The 14,035-nt window shown below is 49.2% G+C and overlaps 1 protein-coding gene across 4 annotated transcripts in view; it reads left to right on the forward strand.

Annotated features, from left to right (window-relative positions):
* The window catches only part of SPECC1 (sperm antigen with calponin homology and coiled-coil domains 1), a 191,328-nt gene that overhangs the window by 102,293 nt on the left and 75,000 nt on the right, over nt 1-14,035 (forward strand). For all 4 annotated transcript variants that reach the window (XM_075013422.1, XM_075013424.1, XM_075013420.1 and 1 more), the window contains 3 exons: nt 9,876-10,083; nt 10,700-10,773; nt 12,001-12,179. In XM_075013422.1, the coding sequence (XP_074869523.1) occupies nt 9,876-10,083; nt 10,700-10,773; nt 12,001-12,179 (461 nt within the window). The remainder of the gene's footprint in view (nt 1-9,875; nt 10,084-10,699; nt 10,774-12,000; nt 12,180-14,035) is intronic.

Genomic DNA, 14,035 nt, shown 5'->3' on the forward strand with positions numbered 1-14,035 from the left:
GCTCTCTTCTGCTCCTCTCAAACCTGTTCTTTTCCCACTACTCTGGTCTCCTTGTGTCTCTCCACTGGCCTCTCGCACTCTCTCCCCACCCTTCCCAATGTGAATGGTTTGTAAAGGCTTCTTATTAGCCCAGTCATGGAGTCAGCTGGCCCTAATTAGGCTGAGTCAGCTCCCACCCAGCTGTCTGTGAGTGCCCTGCTGGTGCACTGCCGGCCCTCCTGCTTGTTGAGGCTCCTTCTGAGGGGGCCCTCCGCCCTGGCCCTGCCACAGTGGGAAATATTCTGAGGTATTCAACCCAGTTCTGTAATCAAAGAAAACTAAATTACTGATGGTTAATGAACAGCAACTTTTAAAATCAGGCTAAATCACAGAACAAGTTGGTTTACCAAGCAGTGACTCAAACCACTGGTCCTACTGGTGTTACTGACATGAGAACAGAGGGTCTGATCTTGTATCCACTGAAGTCAGTGACTTCAGGTCTTTTGACTAAAAAGGATCAAGCCCCAAATGAGATATTTTGTGGAAACATGAGTATGATAGTATTGAGCCTTCCTACAGAATGCAGATACAAAGTATCAGCTAGTACATTAGCCGTTTTATGTGCTTTTGGCTAAAACTGTATGTAATCTGCTTGAGGACTAAATCCTGCCTGGCTGGATTGGTCATTTCCATTTTTAATTAGTATGGTCCCTACTCACAAAAGATCTTTCTTTGACTTTTGCTGATGTCCTTTCATCCAAGACAGTGTGTGTGCTTGGCTGGTGATAGATGAAGCAGAGGACTTTCCAGGAGATAGTAATGTAGTGATTACGAATAGTGTCTGGCAACCTAGCAGTAGTACAGCTAGCACCTTGCTTTGCTGAAATCAATACATTCCATGCTGATAAGAATCCATGATTCTTCTACGAGTGTCCCCGTGGGTGCTCCACGTTAGGTGTCGGGCTCGCCCCGGCGCCGCAGGTCGGATCTTTCCAGCAGTTTCTGCCGGACCGTGCATGCGCCAGCGCGCGCCTTTCCCTTGCGCGCTCCCGGCCACGTGCGCGATCCGGTCCCCGCCAGTTCCTCTTTAACCGCCATCGGCTGCAGATGGAATCCACTCAGGCTACGGCCAGAGTCAGCGTATTTAACGTTCTTAAAGTGTTTTAGAGTTTCTTTTTCAGTCTTTTAGGTTAAGTTAGCTTGTTATTGTTTTCCAAAAAAAAAAAAAAAGAGGAAGGAGTAAAGCTTCCAGTCTTAGTAACAAGCGGAGCACCGGAGGCCCGGGGACGTAGGGCCATTAGGCCTCCTGCCGCGGCAGGCTGAGTCAGAGAGGGGAACAGGCACAGAGAAGGTGCTAAGTACCCTATTAACATCTCAAAGACTCACCATAATGTCTTCTTCAGGATTCAAAAAGTGTGAGTCATGTCGCGAAGCGATGCCGGCCTCCGACGGGCACAGTCAGTGTATAAGGTGCCTTGGGGAATCTCATGTCACCCAGAAATGTTCCTTCTGCGCTAAGCTCACAGCCAGAGCAAGGAAGGACAGGGAGATGCGGCTCAAAATGCTGCTCTTTGACAAGGCCCTCCAGCCAGATGTGCCGGAGCGGCCGCAGCAGGAGGGACCCTCAGGGGCCCATAAAAGGAAAGCTGCCTCCCTCACCCCATCAGCGCAAAAATGGAGGAAGCTCTCACCAACCCGATCCCTGCCGGCAGCTACAGCGAGCGGGACGGGTGGAGCGCATAGCCCCCAGCCGCAGTTACAGCTGAGCGGCGGCGGCGGCGCGGAGACGTACGTGGCAGAGGCTGAGCCTCCGATAATCAAACAGCCGCCCCGCACCGCTGGCAGGGCGGCGGCCAGGCAAGCGCCAGAACCGGCGGCACCGCAGGCAGCGGCACCGATGCCCAGGGAACTGGCGATGCAGAGCGCGCAGGCACGCGGCCTGCAGGCACCGGGGGAGACCACCCGAGCGCGGCGCAGACAACGGGGCCAAGATCCCCCACGCGAAAGGGGGCGGAGCCAGCCCCGCAGGGGAGGGGAAAGGCAGCACAGAAAACCCGGCACCGCAGCCCTTCTCCAGACAGGGCTGCAGGGCTGCTCGCTCTGAGCGCTCCGCTCATGCTGCGGACCCCAACAGGAAGGCAGGGGTCACCCCCAGCCTATCCTGAGCCCCCATTCCCCTTCCTACAGCCAGCCTCACCATGGCTCGGACCACCTTCGCCCTTTTTGGGCTTTGAACCTTTGGAGTACTACCAAAAGTCAGTCTCTCCAGTATCTCAATTATCCAGACGATCTTGCTCCCCCAGGCACAGGGGGTATGCGCCTCGAGAGTGGTCCAGGTCCCCATCTCAGGAGCAGTGCCCGTGTTGCCATGGTCGCCCCTATCACGCGGGGCATAGACACCATAGGCATACTCCCAGGGACAGATCCCCCCAGACGGTTCAATATCCCTGAGGGCAATCGCGGATGGGGACGGAAATGCAGCTATCTCAGGGGGAGTTGATTCTGGAACCCCGAGATTTTCCCTCACAAGTATCTAGCAAGAGGATGTATCACCATCAGCAGGACCCAGAGGGGTCCAGAGAGGCTTACCCCAGCGGTTCCTCGCTATCTTCCCCTGACGAGGCCACGGCCCCAGGGGACGTCCATCCTCCGGACGATCTCAAACAGTTCCAAGAGCTGTTTAAAAGGGTGGCCTTCACGCAAGGCATCCAAACAGCAGAGGTGCAGGAGAAACACCATAAGCTCCTTAAAAACCTGAGACCTCCGGCCTCTTCCAAAATAGCTATTCCACTTGACGAAGCAGTCGTGGAGTCCGCCACCACAATATGGCAGACCCCTGCGTCCACTCTGCCTATAAACAAGAGAACGGATAAGAAGTACTTCATCCCAGCGAAGGGCATGGAGTTCCTGTTCAGCCACCCGCAACCAAATTCTCTGGTGGTGGAATCATCTCAACAGAGGTTGAAAACTTCTCAGTACAAGACAGGGGGAACGGACAAAGATGCCAAGAAACTAGAGTTGTTCGGCAGAAAGGTCTACTCCTCCTCTACCCTGCTGTTGAGAATGGCGAATTACGCAGCGCATCTAGCGAACCATAATTTTGACGACTATTCCAGGCTGACTTCCCTCATGGACTCGCTTCCAGAGGACAAGAAGCCGGTGCTCAAGGCCATCGTGCAGGAAGGCTACGCAGCCTCGAGGATGGGAGTTCAGATCGCCCTAGATGTAGCGGACATGGCAGCACGCTCAACAGCTGCGGCAGTGGTCATGCACAGGGAGTCCTGGCTCCAAACATCGGGTATCCCGAGGGATTTGCAGGCGAAGATCGTCGATTTCCCCTTTGACACGCAGAAGCTGTTTGCTGAGTCAACCGACTCGGTCCTTCATTCCAGTAAAGATTCAAGAGCCACTCTTAGGACCTTGGGGATTTACACCCCTCCATACAGGAAGAAAAAGTATTACCCTCAGCAAAGACGGTACCAGTATCAACTACAGTGTCCCCAGTACCACAGGGGTTACGAGCAAGGGTGACATCAACAGCACCAGCAATACAGAACTCCCAGGCGACGTTCCCAACAGAGCCGTGCGTCCTCGGGGCGGGGTCAAAGGCCACAAGTTTGACACACAGATCCAGGGCTGCACCATCACTACCATCGCGCAATGTCATCCGAAGCTATTATTCCACCATCGCTTCCGACCATTCTACGACCAGTGGCAAAGGATCACCACAGACAAATGGGTACTGGAGATCATAGCCATGGGGTACGCGATCCCCTTCCACTCGCTCCCACTGCCACGACCTCCACCCAGGCACCACCTCCAGGAGGCCTCCCACGAAGCGAGACTCAAGCAGGAGGTAGACCATCTCATACTCATAGGGGCAGTGGAAAGAGTGCCGGAGCAACTTCGAGGGAAAGGGTTCTACTGCAGATATTTCCTCACGGGAAAAAAAGACAGGAGGCTGGAGGCCCATCCTAGATCTTCGGGGCCTCAACCGGTACCTGTGCAAGCAGCGCTTTCGGATGATTACAGTCGCCTCTATACTTACGGCACTGGACGATGGAGATTGGTTCGCAGCCCTCGACTTACAGGACGCGTATTTCCACATAACTATCCACCCGGCTCACAGACGCTTTCTCTGGTTTATGGTCGGCAAAGAACATTTTCAATACAAGGTTCTGTGGTTCGGCCTCTCCTCGGCCCCCAGAGTCTTCACCAAGACCTTGGCAGTGGTGTCAGCCTACCTGCACAGACAGGGGGTGTTTATATTCCCATATCTGGATGACTGCCTACTCAAAGGGGCCTCGAAGGAGGAGGTACTTCGCATGATACGCGTCACAGCAGGCACATTCTCTTCGCTGGGCCTGGTCATCAATCTGGCAAAATCAAAGATAGACCCCACACAGGACATAGAGTTCATAGGGGCACTTATAAATTCTATCACAGCAAGGGTTTATCTACCAAAGACACACTTTCGAGCCATCGGTTCCCTCGTGCAGGTCATCACCTTCAGCCCTACGGTGCCAGTTCTGACGTGCTTACAGCTGCTGGGCCACATGGCAGCAGCGACGTTTGTAGTACAAAACGCCAGGTTACACATGCGCAGCATGCAGCACTGGCTGGCGAGCGTCTACAAACTGGCAGCATGTACCATTCACAGGGTGGTGTCGCCCACAACAGAGGTGCGCAGATCCCTGCAATGGTGGGTGAACCCCAAGAACATGCTAACAGGGGTGCCCTTGCACCAATCACAAATATCGGTTTTCCTCGCTACAGACGCCTCCCACATAGGGTGGGGAGCACACATGGGCGAAGAGGTGACGCAAGGACTGTGGTCCTCCACGGAGCAGTCACTGCACATAAATATACTGGAGCTCAGAGCAGTGTTCAACGCCTGCAAACACTTTCGAGACCATATACAAGGCAAAGTAGTCGGGATCAATACAGACAATACCTCCACCATGTTTTATATAAATCGGCAAGGAGGAGCTCGGTCCCGTGCCTTATGTACAGAAGCAGTCTGATTGTGGAACTGGTGCATCGCCAACAATATAACCTTGAAAGCCTCGTACTTACCAGGTGCTCACAATGTGAAGGCAGACCAGCTGAGCAGGCGCTTCGCACTCACGCACGAGTGGCAGATCCGTTCCGATCTGCTACGACTGATCTTTCACGCATGGGGTTTTCCCCAGATAGACCTGTTTGCCACTCAGCACAGCAAGAAGTGCCGACAATACTGCTCCAGGGCAGGACTGGGAGGGGGGTCCCTGGGGGACGCATTCGCGATCTCGTGGAGGGGCCCCCTGCTTTACGCATTTCCTCCCACGGTGCTTATCCACAAAGTCTTGCAGAAAGCCGGGAGAGAGGGAGCCCAAATGATCCTAGTAGTCCCAACGTGGGATCGACAGCAATGGTTCCCCTTACTCCTGTGCATGTCGGACAGTCCACCGATGCCCCTCCCGGTGGCGCCGGATCTGCTCACGCAAGCCCAGGGGTCCATAGTGCATCCACACACCCGAGACCTACGACTACAGGCATGGTTAATCCCTGGCTCAGCTCCCTAGAGAGCACATGTATGGAGGAAGTGCAACAAGTCCTAGAAAGTAGCAGGAGGACTTCCACCAGGAAGACCTACAAGCAGAAATGGACTCGCTTCACTGCATGGTGTTCTACCAAACAGTTAGCCCCCCTTGCTGCGCCTATACCTGTAATATTAGAGTATTTACTGGACCTCAAGAGAGGAGGACTTTCCCTATCCTCGTTAAAGGTCCACCTTGCCACTATTTCAGCTTTCAGACATGAAGAGGAAGGGCACACAGTGTTTGCCCATCCCATGGTTACCAGGTTCCTCAAAGGGCTGGTAAACCTATACCCCCCTCAGAAGCCACTTCCACTTTCGTGGAGCTTGGACCTGGTGCTTAGTGCGCTAACGGGACCACCGTTTGAACCTTTAGTCACGGTTTCCCTCCGTCTCCTTATGATAAAGACGACCTTTCTTCTCGCAATCACGTCAGCTCGCAGGGTGAGCGAGCTTGCAGCAGTTATGGCAATGCCACCCTGCACAGTATTTTCCAAGGAGGCGGTAACCTTACAGCTGCATCCAGTCTTTGTTCCCAAAGTTTCTTCAGAGTTTCATATTAACGAACCTATAGTTTTACCCTCGTTTTATCCAAAGCCTCATAACTCTAACAAAGAGGTGCGCCTACACCTCCTGGACGAGAGGAGGGCGCTGGCTTTCTATATAGACAGACACGTGGCCGGGAGTGCTCAAGGGAGCGGCGCGCGCCGGCGCATGCGCGCTCCAGCAGAAACTGCTGGAAAGATCCGACCTGTGGCGCCGGGGCGAGCCCGACACCTAACGTGGAGCACCCACGGGGACACATCTCGAAGAACCACCGTTACTACGGTGAGTAACTTCTCTTTCTTTTAACATGATTCCATGGTCCTAAGGTGGCTCTGTCAGATAATTCGTGCCATCCTGCTGTAGGGCAGAAAATAGCATCCCCTGCAATGCCCACCTCTTCTAAAATCAGTGCTGCGTGCTGGACTATTTAATGGCTAAAGAATCATGTATTTGTTGTTTCTCTCTTCTAGTTCTGCTGTTTGTAGATTCTTCCCTTTCCTCAGTCCCCAGCAATTCTGAGGCTTTGTCTACACTTGCAGCATTAAAGCGCTGCTATGGCTTTGTGGTTGCAGTGCCAGTGCTTTAGGAAGACCGCCTCCCAAGAGCTACATAGCTCCCAGCACTGGGAGCTCTGTCTATGCTGGCAAGTTACTGCACTGAAACTTGCTGCACACAATAGGTGATTTTTTTTCACACCCCTGAGCAAGATAGTTTCAGCACAATAGCTTGCCAGAGTAGGCAAGCCATAAGATGTTACTGATTCCATTTTCCATCTGAGCCTAAGCATTCAGAGTGTAGCTGCACTGTGGAGTGTCACTGAGTGTAACTATACTGCAAGCCCGTGATTAGTGCCCACAAATGGAGAGAGAGCACCAAACAATGTCTGCCCTGGATCCTGGCCAGGGAGGAGATCGCGGGATGAACTTTGGAACTTACTAGTTGGAGAGGAAATGAGTGTTGCCAAAAAGCACCTCTATGGTTTGAGTGATTTAAGAAATCCAGATGTCCTTTCAGCTGGAGTCGGTGACCACAGCAAATGCAATACAGTAGGGGAGACTCCCTGGTGCTTTGGTATGCTGACTGAGGCTATGCTTTATGAAGAATAAATGCAAAACTGCTGAGTGCTCCAACTCTGCACTAAACTTTTATTGCCTTTTTTATTGGTTGGTTTTTAAACCACAGATTTCCTGCTTTTTACTCTCCCTTCCATTGAATTAGGTTGTTTTGCTATTTGTGACACCCAGATGAGACCACAGTCTTCTCTAAGGTTTCCCTGTATCCGTGCTCTGCCAGCTCTAGTGTGTGCCTTGGTTTCCTTAATCCTGTTTCCTAGTCCAAGAGGCTCTCACTTCCCTTGTCCTGGGAAGTACTAGTATTGATCACTGTGTGACACTGACCATCTGAACTACAGGGCATTCACAACTTCAGTAATTTTGGGTGCAGTATGTCTGGGAAGTGCACTTAGCCTAGAGTAGCCAGATCTTCCACATTCTGTAGGTAGTCCGTTGTGTCCGACGATGACATCTTGAGCTTGTACAGGCTCATCGGTTGTGGACTCGCATGTGGCTGAGGAGTCCAAGCTTTGAATGGCATGGGCGTTCACAGTGAGGGCAAGGGAATTGTCCTGGCTCTGTTGGTGCAGCTGCTGCTCTTGCTTTCTTCCTCTCACGAGCATCAATAAGGCGTACACTTTGCTGCTCTTCGGAGTTGTTATATGCGTGTCGTACAGGGGCACACCAGCCTGTTTGGTCTTTTGCATGCTGTTCTAGTGATCTGGTTTTAAACCAGCATGAGCAATGTTGGCCTTCACGCAAACTTTATATCTCTTGTGAGGCCTACCTTGATTCCTTTTGCCCTGGGAGAGTTCACCATAGAGGAGTTGCTTGGGGATTCTTGACTCCTCCATTTGTATGATGTGCCCTGTCCAGCGAAGCTGGGCTTTCAGAATCATGGCTTCGATACTCATGGTTGCTGCTCTGTCCAGGACTTCCAGGTTCGTAACTCTGTCCTGCCATCGAATGTGCAGTATTGACCTTAGGCTGCGTGTGTGGAAGTGCTCCAGCTGGCCTGGCAGATTCTGGCATTGATTTCTTTGTCAAAGGAGCCATCATTGGTTATCACACTGCCAAGGTACTTGAACTCCTCTACTGTTTTTAACTCTGTTTCTTCAATAAAGATTGAAGCGGGCAGAACAGCAGATCCTGGAGCAGGTTGAAACAGTACCTCAGTCTTTCCTAGGCTTATGGTCAAACCAAAGAGGCGAGTGGCATCAGCAAACTTGTTGACGATGAGCTGGAGATCAGATTCCTTGTGTGCCGTAAGTGCCCAGTCGTCAGCAAAAAGGGCTTCAAGGATGAGCCTCTCAAGCATCTTGGTTTTAGCATTCAGACGATGAAGGTCGAAAAGTGACCCATCAAGTCTGTATTTTATGTAGACTCCATGGTCCATGTCTCTAACTACATGGCTGAGGACGCACGTGAAAAAGAGGGTGAATAACACTGGGGCCAGTATGCACCCTTGCTTCACGCCATTGGATATCTCAAATGGATCTGAGGACTCGCCATTTGAAAGAACAAAGCCAGTCATGTCATCGTGGAACAGGTGTGTGAGGTTAACAAATCTTCTCGGGCAGCCAAGTTTTGACAGGATGATCCACAGGGCTTCTCTGTTGATGGTGTCAAATGTCTTGGTCAGGTCTATAAAGACAGCGTACAGATCCAAATTCTGCTCTGTGCACTTTTCCTGGACCTGACGAACAGCAAAGTTCATGTCAATGGTGCTGCAGCCTGAGCGAAAACCACACTGTACCTCTGGTAGGTTCTCCTCTGAGATGCTGGTGATCAAGATACATCTCAGTGATCCATTGCAAATGCCATGGGGAGGCTGCAGTGAAATGGTTAATACCGGCAAATTAGTATGCTTCTAGGACCCATGTTAGCTAGCTAACTGTCATGCCTGATATGGCATAGCAAGAGGGCAACATTTCCTCTAATTTTTCCATGCCTCTGTGGAATAAATTTTATTATGCGTTCTAAGGCATATGTGCATGTGCACCACCAATAGAAATACATACTGCCAGCCTGTGGAACACTGTTGATGCTTTGCTAATCTGAGTACATATTCACTACAGGGAAGATCAACCCTGCTGCAGTCAATCTTCCAGAGTTTGATTTAGCATGCCTAGTAGAGATGTGCTAAATTGAATTTACAGGGGACCTGGTAGTGGTACTCCTGCCCCGTTAGGAGTAAGGGAGTGCTTGTTCCCATTGACCTCCTTTAGTGGAGACAGTGTAGAAGCCCAAATTAAGATACATTGATTCCAGCTACATAATTAATGTACACAGAATTACGTACTTCAATTTGACCTTCTGCTGTACTCTAGAACTGCCCAGCATTTGAATCTCTCCTGGGTGGCTACCCAAGTACCCAGTTTACAGAAACATAGTTAGGGGCTTTGCTTTCAAGAGAAGGCAGTGCACTACACTTTGGCTGCAGTGACTGATTTGAAATTATAATGTCTCTCTCGCCTAGCAGCCTTTATTTCTTCTCCTCTTCTCACCTGGCTGTGTTACCTTTTTGCTTGGAAAAGGGTGTTGACAAAGCATACTCATGCACATTGTCAAGTGCCTTGGAACTCCTGAGTTCCTGTGCAGTGCTTAGAACATTGGACCAATCCTGTTAAGTGCATGGAACTCCTGTTAGTTTGTTCTATTATCAAGGAGCTCAGTTAAGAAGACAGGGCAAACTTACAGCTTTCCTTCCTTCCTTTCAGGTGGAGAGGGAATGTAGTCAGCTGAAAGAGCTGTATGACCGACAGGCTGAACAGCTGAGCAGAACCAGCTTGAAGCTGCAGGAGAAAACTTCTGAGAATGAGTGTGAGATCAAAAACCTGAAGGAAACCATCTTTGAGCTGGAGGACCAGGTGGAGCAGCAACGTGCTGTCAAACTGCACAACAACCAGCTCATCGGTGACCTGGAAAGTAGGTGGAGCAGGCCCAGAGCCAAGGCTGAGGCACAGCCTGCAGCAGTACGGGGAAGGATGGTGTCTAGAATAATTCCTGCCTTGATCAGCCTCCTCAGTAGAGACTGCAGTCTCCAGGGGCAAGGACTTATTGTGCATAAAACACTGCATGTATGTGTGGTGCTGTAGAAATAACAGCAATGAAAATTTCCAAACTCTCTTTCAGCTCAATGGGATGTTGCTCATATCAAGACGTCAGCTTTTAAGCTAGGTTTATTGTCTTTCTTTGTAATGGATTTTGAGGTCTGCTGATTATCGTACCATGGGAGTGAAAGAGTGCCACCTGCTGGCATGAGTTGCACATTTCACTTCCTATACTTCCCATCTAGAGTTGGGAACCCCAATGAATATGTGATGTGTGTATAACTCAAAAGCCCAGAACATGGTTATTCAATTTAAGGCTGTTTCTGACTGTTACATGCACTGTCTCCTAGGCAGAAGAGTTTGATTCAGTTATGGCTTTTACAAGGGGTATCACCAAGATGCTGCTTCCTTCTTCCTCACCTACTCTTCACTCTGGGCATCAAGTTTCTAATAGTTTTTTTTCTTTTTTCCCCTATCTTGACTCTTTGCAGGTAATGTCTTGAAGCTAGAAGAGCACAAGCTGGATCTGGAGAGGCAGCTGAAGGCTCTGACTAAACAGATAAAGGTGATGATCAGGTTCCTTAGCATGGCAAAGGCAGCAGCAGAGCTCTCACCTGAATGCTGGCTTTGAGCCAGGCACCACATTTCACTTCAAAAGACACATCTCTAGGCTGTCAAAACACTGTTACAAACTCACTCCCCTCATTCACTCTCACCCAAGTTTGTTGTTTAGAGGCATCAGTCTCTTTTCAGATGTGATAAACCTCTGCCAGACCAGGAATAATAAATCCAAGTCTGTGTATGATACAGGCCTCTTTTTCCATTTAAAGACACTTAACAAGCTGAAAAGCTCCGCTTATTACATTAGCATCTATGAAGCACACATCCTAAAGCAAGTAATATTCCTTGGCACCTGGGTAGTACATTACATTTCAAACTGATAATACAGAGAAGAGTTTTTAAATAATTGTGCTACTGATCATCACAACGGACAAGGCCCATTTTCCACTGCTGCTGCTAGTGCAACCCTGCTAAAGTGCTGTTGCTGACCTAAAGAAGATGTGTTCCTTTCTGCATGTGTGTGCTTCATCTAAAAAGCCGCCCCGGCCATCAGTCCACATGCAGATGTCTTACTGATATCACTAGCATATTTTATGTGGAGTTACGGCTGTTTGTCCCCAGCTGTGATTTCCAGACTAAATATATGCACAAACCATAAATTCTGGAACTGCCATTTCCACTTGATACCTGAATATCAAAGCATGTCCTTTTTGCTTTATTCAGTTCCTTCCTTTCCAAAGAAGGGGGAGCAGATGTGGCAGTCAGTGAGGGTGCTGAGGAATAGGACAAGTCTACTGTAATGTGAAGTCATTCAGTCCAGGTTTCCAGGACATTTGTACTTTCTCCATGAACTTTCCCTGCTTTGGGATGGCTCGTGCTATAAAGCTTGTGTTGGGACACGAAGCAAAAAGGAGCGCTGCTCATCTTTCCACAGCAATGTCTGCTCTCCAGTGCTATCGCAGTCCAGGATTGTTAGATAAGTGGATCATTTGTATCATCTTTTCCATTTTTGAGAGAAAAGAGGACACAAATAAGTATCAGTTTTTGGGCAATCCTGTCGTTACCAAATGGCACACATTTAGTATGCCCACAGCATCATCATGAAACCCTGACCTATCACAAAAGTCATCAGAGAGCCCTAAGAAAGCGATCTGCAGTGTGTGATGTGCCCACCTCCAGTCGGGGCATTTCCCACAGTGCTCAGCCCATATTTGCACTTACCCTTTTTTAGGAGGACACAGAGGAATGGAGGCGTTTTCAAGCTGACCTGCAGACTGCAGTGGTCGTGGCCAATGATATCAAGTGTGAGGCTCAGCAAGAGCTGCGGGTGGTGAAGAGGAAGCTCCAGGAGGAAGAGGAGAAAAGTACCAAGCTTCAGAAGGCTCTGGAGGAACTGCAGGGTAGCAGCAGGTTGGTCACTCACAAGGGCTGGGTTCTTGTTTCTATTGCAGTTAATGTGCATGCAGACAGTGCTTTGCCTCTAACTTCACATGACCCAGATGTGTATGTGTCTGTTTTTAATCCCTCTGGCAGGCTTTGTCTTCTTTTGAGTTGTCTCTAGTTTTGTTTGTCGTGGGTGTTCTCCAGTTCCCCTCACTGGGCCACAAGTGCAGACTTTATACCTAATGCCTAAATGCCCTAAGGTTTGCTCAGTGCAGAAGTTTGTGTGGATGAGAATGATCTTTATCCACAGAGGAGAAGGATTAAATAAGAATGGTCACTAGTATTTGTCTTACAGCTTTGTTCTTTGGACTCTGTTGTGTAATGTCTCATTGCCTCTGTATCTGACTGTTGGGTTAAGCCCCTTGCTGTTTTCCAGTGATGCAAGGATGGCTGAACATATCTCATGGGACAAGCTGAAAATTACCTACCTCTTTTCAGATGAGAACCCTGTTGGCCTGTCGTAAGCAAAAATAGAGCTTGCTGTGAACCTTTGGGTTCTGCTATTGATGTGAACATTGGGAAATCCTCACCCTGGGCACCCCTTCTCATGTCTTCCAGTTTTGAGCTTAGTGGAATGAACTAAGTCTGATCCTTCTGTGAAGGTTAATGTTTCAGCCAGAAGCAATTTTATGTTGTGAGAACATGTAGGATGCAGTTGAGATATCAATAACAAAGCTCATCAGACTGGATTCAGGTTTGTCCCTCGCCCCAGGCATTTGATTATCACATGCATTTTAAAATAAAGAAGAGAGAGAAGCCACATGTTCTGTGATCAGTATACACTGTGCTCAGTCTGGGGGAGGCAACCATTTTGCATGTAAGGTGTGAGTTGTATAGATGGAGTTGGAACCAGCGCCGGGGCCTTGTTTCAGGGCCTGCATGCAGTGCAAGGTATTTTATGCAGAATCTTTCATTCTAAAATGTTTGCTAATTAGTGCACTTACAGAAGTGAATTGAAGGAATGTAGAAAATGAAGGGGTATAGGAAAGAAGTCAGAGATTTATCAAGTGGGTGGTATCACATGCTCCTAGTGCACTGGCCCAGGCAGATTCAGAGCTGCAGAGATTATATCTGTGCAGAGCCAGTGAAAAGACAGCTGCACAACGAAGGGCCATAGCAAAGGAAGTCACTTATCAAAAACATGCCAGATTTGCCCTGCTTCCCTATACCGCCATTGAATCCCTCTCTCCCAATAAGCCCATGGAAACTGAAGTGACAGCCATTGGAATACAGTAACTTTTGCCACTTCGTTCAGGGCTAATGCAGTGAAGGTTGTACTGCTCATATTGTTTTGATATTTACCGTGCAACAGCCTCCAGACTACCCATGCACTGAGGGGATCAAGGGGATGGGGTGAGAGTAGTGAGAGATCATGGAAGGGTTGAGGCAGAGGGTGAATCACCATTCCTGCCTTAAATGGGCAGAAATATTTTTATAAAATGTGTTTAAAATCCAAGGCAGTAGTAACAGGGTCCCTGATGTGTGGGGAATGAAAAGCTATCAGCAAATATAATTTTGAAACAAAAGAAGGACAATCAGATGATCAGCCAAGACGTGCATTCTGTGCCCTGTGTTTCCATTGCTAGTGTTGATGGCCTCACATGGGCTGGGAGCAGGGTGAGACGCATACTCCCAGATAAAGCTGGATGAATGACTGATTTTCCACTTTCCTGGAAGATCTGAAAAATTGAACAAAACACAATCCCTGTTTGATTGTCACCAAAACAGAAAATGCAAAAAAACCCTAGCGAATTGGAAAAGTCATTTCAAACCAGAATGGTTATCAAATGAAATGTTTCATTTCCAGCCACTTTTTAAGATAA

The sequence above is a fragment of the Carettochelys insculpta genome, chromosome 19 (assembly GCF_033958435.1).
Source record: "Carettochelys insculpta isolate YL-2023 chromosome 19, ASM3395843v1, whole genome shotgun sequence".
In the NCBI taxonomy this organism is placed as follows: domain Eukaryota; kingdom Metazoa; phylum Chordata; order Testudines; family Carettochelyidae; genus Carettochelys; species Carettochelys insculpta.